Genomic DNA, 7,587 nt, shown 5'->3' with positions numbered 1-7,587 from the left:
CTGACACAGACGTGACAATGTTTATATCCCAGCATACCATCTGTCCATGAAAATAGCTGTGCAACACTCTCCCTGGGCAGAACTTTCACAAACTACCAAGCTAAACCTCTTTGTTCTGAAGAAATCCCTCTGTTGTTTCTAATCTGACTGAGTGTTTCTGCTAACTTGCTGCATGGCTTCTCTTTATGAACTGAACCATTAACCACAACTTAATCGTTCTTAACTCGTCCATCATTGAGTACTCTAACAGCTTGTACTGATCTGTTCACTCAGAAGTGTCATAGTGTTTAAACAGGGATGACTATGACTGCAGCTGTGAGCCTTCAGCTGTTGCTAGACCTGCACTGCTGAAGTGACTGATAAATATTCTCTCTGGTTTTATCCTCACTTACATTTCTGTTAATATGATTTTATTATGTAATGCTGCCTTTTGTGGGTTTCTTCATAAATCCCAGCAGTGCATAAGAGGCCATTTTGGTCTGTGGTGGTCATAAATGGCCAATTGGAGATAATGTTTTAAACCATTAAAAGCATTAATCAGATAAAAACAGCAAATATTTTGCCAGTTAGTACGATACAGTGCTTCTATACAGTGCACACAAGACGCCTTTTTTGAGGGCTTTGGGAGAGTAACAGGCAGCAGTTGTTGCATAATCATTCATATGGGAGGCTGTACGGCTCTCTGACACACTCTGAAACACTGACATTATAAAGTGTATATTATTTTTAGGAATGGTCTATTTTTGTGAATGATCTGCTTTATAAACTTGGATGATTCACTGATTTCACCATCCATTTTAACTCTCGTGGATTTCTTTTTCTCCTCTTTGCCTTCATTTCCTCTTTTCTCTCAAACATGGGCATATCTGTCAGTCATGCGACCTCTTAGCATGTCTTACAGTTTTGACTCATCAGGTAAAGTTAAACGTCACCTGTTGTGTTCCTACTGTTGTTCCTTTTGTTTTCATTACAGGCTATTTTTAGGGTTAGCGCTAGCTTCTCCCTGATTGAAACACACACCTTTTTTTTTCCCCATGCTTTTGTTGTAGAAATTGTGTGTATGCCACACTACTGTCACTTACCGGCTGATATGATACACACACCTACTCTACCCAAAGAAAGGATGGGTCGCGGCGCAGTGCAAGTTAATCTCCTGAAGGTTTTTCATCAGGGCCAGCGTAGAGGTGCTGCTTCTAAAGAGCAGGACTTCTGTATGTTTAAATTGAACAGTGTTTGAAATGCCCTGGGTATAGTAGCTACTCACAGTGACTATCTGTGTATCCAGGTGATAAGGTATGGCCATTGAGCCAGAGCCAGTAGGTGAGATTACAGATCATCACCCTCTCTCTCTCTGCAGCCGGCCTGCCCTGCTCGTCACCCTAATCGCTCTCACTGTGGAATTTGAAAAATTACATAACACTGGTGTCAGCAGCCCACCTCAGATAGATAGTCGAATGGCAGATGACAGTCTGAATGTAGCGCTGCAGCTCAGAGGACGACCATAATCCAGATGGACGTATGGGAATAAATAATCTTTTCTTTTGCGCTGTGGCTCATCGTCTTTCTCTGCTCCCTGGCACTTCCCTTCACTTCCCTTCACTTCCCTCTCCCTCTGTGCTTCCCAGCTACACACAAAGCCTCTATGTCTTGAGTGCAGCCCCTGGTCTGACAGATGCTTGTTGCTGTCATGCCCTCCCTGTGGTACCAGTCTGGTGTTAGGGATTAAAGTATTCATGTGTGCAGTTCTGCTGACGCCTGTTTTCTCTTAACTCCTTTTACAGGCGCAGGGAAAAGCATCAGCACCCCTCAGGACTTGTTCCGAAGCTCAGGTAAATAAGTGATGTCTCATGGTGTAAAGCCAGCATTACTGACTCTGTTCTGTCATACAGTTACAATACAGAGACACCCACAGTTTACACAGGAGGTCTGGTGGCCAGCTGTTCAGATAAGGAGACAATTCAAAACGATTTATGGTTCACTTGCGAGACCAAAATCATGTTCAGTGCGTCAGGAGCTATTATCTTCTCCTCTTAACTCACTCTTCTCTCTTTGACCCACAGACACTCCTGATGCACCCAGGAAGTTGGCTGGCAGCACCCATTCTCTGGCCAGTGGCACCACTGGACCCAGTCAAGGTGGAGTGCAGCCTCTCAGTCAGAGGAAGAGACTGCTCAGGGCGCCCACGCTGGCTGAGCTGGACAGCTCCGAATCTGATGTAAGATGTCGGCTGCATTCATGAGATGTGGTGACTTCTATATTTGATGCTTTAAGAGAGAAAATCTACATTGTTTATTTGCATAATAAAGGTCATGTTTCAATTTAGCAGCTTGACAAATATTGATGCATCATCTGCAGTGTAATTGAAGTGTCCCTGTTTCATGTTTCAAATGGCTCAACAGACAAGTAATGCTGACATAAACTCAAAGACAATCAGCTTGTTAATATTTCTCAGGGAATCTGGACTGGACTTTGTTTTCTTATGTAATATTCAAAGTGGTTTGAAGCTGTCAGTACCTTGTGACTTAATATGTGTAATCCTCTGATGACAGGAGGAGCCCACGCGCGAAGCAGCTCCAGCATGTCCACATCTTTGTTGGAGGACACGTCACCTGAGTCCATCATAGGGAAGAAGGGTAAGAGGTTCCCTTGATCGTACTGTAACATATTATATTCCACTCTTTTCTCATCTTTTCATGCATTCCTCTTTGTTTGTCCCGTGTCTCCAGCTCCTCCAAAGTTCCTTCCTGTTTCTGCCACCCCGCAGCCAGACAAGCGTCAGTCTCCACAGAGGCGGCACTCTATCGAAAAGGAGGCCCCCACCTGTGTCCGTCCCTTTGTCCCTCCATCCAGACAGACCTCCAAGTCTTTGGTACGATAACTATGGAACTATTCCTATTGGATTAACCATCAAGGCCTGAAAGAAAGAATGAATGAATGAAAGAATGAATGAATGAAGCCCTTAAGAGTTGATGACACATCTTTAACCTTCCACATTGCATCATAGCATGCATCTGTAGCAAATACATCCATGTTAGATCATTAAATTAAGATAGTATATTCCACTCCTTATTGATGTAACTTAGATTATCCTCTAATCTAATCAGTCAAATGTACCACAGTCTGCACACTAATGAAATATAACTAAATACAAAGCAGAATTTACAAGTATGTGGCCACTGAAAAGCATTTATATGATTTGCAGAGTTTGGTCGTAACATGGACATCACATGTCATTTAAATGAATGGCAGCCCATCACCGTGGCTGCATCTACCAACAACACTGGACGTACAATATGTGTCTGTTGAATTTACTCCCGTCCTGTGACCAGTCATTTGTTTGCCATGAGGTCATCGGTAACTCTGCGCCGGTCGTATGATTCTAGTGAGGTTGATGGATGTAATTGAAACCACAGGACAGGCCGCTGCCCAAGAGGATTTAGATGGAATTGATTCATTCTTACCACTCGCGGGTTTAATGGCAGACCCGCTCTCACGGGCATAACTTGATATTTCGATTTTTACACTACACTTTCACAGTATCTCCCACTTAAGATTAGTCACTTGCATTGTTATTTTAAAGACAATCTGATATTTCTGATGATTCACTTAAAAACATCCTGTCTTGTCTCTTAAAAATAACATCAATTAAACTTATTTGTGCCAATTCCAGAGAATCAAAAGATAACATTTAGAGTCCACTAGTCATCCTTTTCAGGATAAAATCAAAGAGTAATTTCTTTTACCAGAGGCCATGTTTCTTTTCATTTTCTCTCTCTGTATTTTTTTTTGACCTAAGCACATGCTTGAGCATTCTTAGCCTTTCACATAGAAACCAGGTTGAGCTTCACTAGTAGATGTAAAACAGAAAGGTCTTTGTTGCAGCTCCCCTCCCCTTGTGGTGCTCATATTATGCTGTCATTAATCTGTTTACGCTGATTGGCCGTCTGGTCCCAAAGACTTACTTGCAGTTATTTTCTGTTTTGTGTAATGCTGCAGCTGATGGCGGATCCCAGCGCCAAGGTAACTTGGTCATAATGCTGTCTATCCATCACCATCCTTTTTTTTTTAAAGTTTTGTATCAAAGTTTTTGTTTTGTTAAAGGGACACTGGTCAGAGTAAAATGTGGCTCTGCACCATTAGTAGACACCAGCTACGATCCGTGGTGTCTGTGAAGGAGCAGAAAAAATGAAATCACGGGATGAATGCTCATCTACATGAACTCTTCCTTTTGAGATGGAGACGTTGTCGGATGATTTTTCAATCATGAGACTCTGTTACAAAGTTCTGCTGTTGTGAAATTTAATTTCATGCCACATATGAAATGAAATAATAATGGTGTGAGCTCATGCAGTGAGAGTTTCAGACAAATTAGGCTGTAAATAATCATGTATCTGACAGTCTCTCCAGAATATCCCCTGATAACCTCATGAAGCTCTTATATTAGATTTTATGAAATGTACTGTATGTCATTATGAGGTCCTGCTTTGTTTGAATGTCCCTGTTCCTTCTGTCTGCTGGTCAGGTGGAAGCAGCCAGTGGTGCTCAGGGCACGGTATGTCACTGTTACTGCATATCATTAAATTGTATCATCAAAAGCTCATGACACTGTGTGGGGAAGCCATCCAGAATAACTTATAATTCATTACAGATGTGTTTTGGATGAACGGGACCTCGTGTCATGACCCTTTGTGTGAACAGGAGATCTGTTGCATAATGAAAATAGCTCAGGGAAGGTTATGAAGGAAGTGAGAGTTGAGAAATAATCTGTGAACATTTACATCAGAAGCTCACATTTTCTAATCCTAGCTAACTGAGTGTATATGATTGGTAAAAGTAAAGTTCCCTGAGCTTTTTTTTATTTTTTATTATTAACTTTTTCTGAGTTTGACTTTGGGAGCATTAACAAAGATGAAAGGAAAAGCTATGTCACAAATCTCCAGCTTGCAACTTGGTGGGGGTCCACTTGCTTAGTTGGGTAGAAATAAAGATTGCTAAACATTCAGCTGTATAGAAAACATGCATGTTATGGCTGTAGTCCTATTGAGTTATGTTAGAAGTAAACATGGAAATTACCAAATTAAATTGACTCTTACATTTAGAAACGTTCTTATCTGTTGAGTCTAGTTTTTGGTTATTTTTAATATGGACATGAGGGCAGTAATAAAGTTAATGCAATAATGAAATAATCAGATCGTCAAAAGCTGTGGACCACCACCACCAACATGGGGCGGGGGGGTTACATCACCAGGATGCTCTGTATTTCTGTTCATTGTCACACTGTGATGTCACTGGAAGCATCCTTCATGTAGAGGACTGTTTTCACCCTCACCATCTCATTGCATGTTCGGTCTTTTGGTTAAGTGGTGTGCAGTGGGAGCTTGGTTTTTCCATTTAGCTACACTCACGTGGTGACAGTCTCTGTGACAGCGGATGCCATCACCTCTTGCTGTTGAACAGTTTCGGGTGAATCCGTTTGGTCTGACGAGTGAACGTTAAGGTGAGTTTGCTGATGCGATTATTCTTTTTGTCCAGGAGGAGTTCTGCTACCCGGTGGAGTGTCTGGCTCTGACGGAGGAGGTGATGCACATCAGACAGGTTCTGGTCAAGGCCGAGCTGGAGAAGTTTCAGCAGTACAAAGACATCTACAACGCCCTCAAGAAAGGAAAGGTAGAAAAAAAAAACTGTCCTCAGGTTTCAGGCTGATATTTCCTGACTACAGATACCATTTACCTCAGCTCGTTCTCTTCTCTCTAGCTTTGCTTTTCGTGTCGGACCAAGAGGTTCTCCCTCTTTACCTGGTCCTACACCTGCCAGTTCTGCAAAAGGTAAATTGAAATCGCTTTTACTAGAACCACTCAACTGAAGTGCAGCAGCTGTTCAGTAATATTGAACTTAACGGTTCATTTTTATCTACCTCAGGCCTGTGTGTTCCCAGTGCTCTAAAAAGGTAGGAGGCTGTTGACTTATATTTAACACACTCATGAACACTTTTCTGTAAAATTTGTTGACACTCTTGACACCTGTTGGCTGATCCATGAAAACTATCTATCTGAGCAGTTTTCATCATTTTGTGTATGTTCGTACCTCAGATGCGGCTGCCGTCTAAACCTTACTCCACCTTGCCCATCTATTCTCTGGGCCCCAGTGCAATGGCTAAAGAAGAGGCAAGTGGAGCGTCCGCCCCTGCAGAGCCTGAAAAGAACCCGTTTGGGTCTGGACACAGCCGTCACAGCCTACGTCGAAGCGTTTATAAGTATGTCACTGCAGAACTCCCATTTCTTTCTATATACAGAGAAAATATGGTAAAAACGTCATGTGTTTACAGGTTAGTTGTTCATTATTTCTCTCTCTCTATACTCAGGTTTTCCAAGCATGGCAGCAGTAGCAGCAAAGATGGCCGGTCACAGGACGAGCCAGAGCTCCCCAAGGAGCTGACGGAGGACTGGGTCACCATGGAGGTGTGTGTAGACTGCAAAAAGTTCATCACGGAGATCATCTCCTCCAGCAAGCGCAGCCTGTGCGTGGCTACCAAGCGTGCCCGCCTCAATCGCAAAACCCAATCCTTCTACATGTCGTCTTCTAACTCGGTCAACTTCCGGCCCTCAGAGCGCACCATCAATGAGGTGTAGAAAGTAGGACCGCCCTGTGCACTTTTGTTCGAGCTGAGTTTATTTGATTAAATGGATTTAAAAAAATCCCTTCTTAGTCTGATTTTGACCTGGACTGGTTCACTGCTGTTGATGTAAATGGTTATTTTCAAAAAAAAAAATCAGAAGTGACCATGAAGCCAGCCCATCCCTACCCCAAAGGTAGTTAAGGTTCTTACACCTTACCCTCCCCTCTCAGGAAACATTGACGCACTATGATTGGTTGTGACTAGTCAGGGCTCTGCAGTAGCTGCCTGATAACAAAAGAGAGCCATGCTTGTATCAGTGGCAGTGATTGTTGGTTGATAAATGGACACATCGAGCTGCTGATGTGAACCTGGTAAGAGAATGTATATTTGACATAATAGCGGGATCAGATAATACAGAAAGCCAAAAGTTCCAGTGAATTTGTGTAAATAGTATCAAGGCCCAAACCCTAATCTTAGCTACCGATAAATTTTCCAGTTCCTGTTTACTATGCGCACTCAGGAAGAACAACCGATTGTCTTTTTGACAGAAATGCACTGTAGATCCCTCCTGTCAGGTCTGCTGGGTTAGATCTCAGCCACTCCCCTGCCCTTACTTTATTCTTCCAGCAACAATTATGCCAAAATGTTACACCATTCTTTCTTCTTCTTTTTTTTAGCCAGTTTTAAATGCATATTTACTATTATCACATAACACTTTATTTTTCTGGGTGGGGTTTAACTTTTAGTTATTATGTATATTCAATTCTGTGCCTGGTGCCCAAAATGTTTTTTTTTCTTTTTCTTTAAATGCCTTTATAGTTGCGGACCTATTGTACATATGTGTGATAAACTCAATGGGGGGACATTTAGGGTAATCCAAGATTTGGTTTCTTGCCCTTCCATGTTCCAAGCTGGGCAATAGAAGCACAGAAATGTGGGTAATGAATGTGTCATGCTGTATATCCTAATTG

At 42.3% G+C, this 7,587-nt stretch overlaps 1 protein-coding gene across 1 annotated transcript; it reads left to right on the top strand.

The window, feature by feature from the left end:
* Nucleotides 1-2,567: 2,567 nt before the first annotated feature.
* LOC108898101 (protein spire homolog 1-like) lies at nt 2,568-7,135 on the top strand. The gene is made up of 9 exons (XM_051068355.1): nt 2,568-2,633; nt 2,727-2,869; nt 3,997-4,020; nt 4,523-4,552; nt 5,533-5,667; nt 5,755-5,825; nt 5,920-5,947; nt 6,090-6,253; nt 6,362-7,135. Exons 1-9 carry the CDS (start codon nt 2,579-2,581, stop codon nt 6,627-6,629), a joined length of 918 nt encoding a protein of 305 aa, XP_050924312.1. The 5' UTR covers nt 2,568-2,578; the 3' UTR covers nt 6,630-7,135.
* The last annotated feature ends 452 nt before the right edge of the window (nt 7,136-7,587 follow it).

Source organism: Lates calcarifer, unplaced genomic scaffold (assembly GCF_001640805.2).
Source record: "Lates calcarifer isolate ASB-BC8 unplaced genomic scaffold, TLL_Latcal_v3 _unitig_4300_quiver_3727, whole genome shotgun sequence".
Lineage (NCBI taxonomy): Eukaryota > Metazoa > Chordata > Actinopteri > Centropomidae > Lates > Lates calcarifer.
This window is presented reverse-complemented; position numbering and strand designations above follow the sequence as displayed.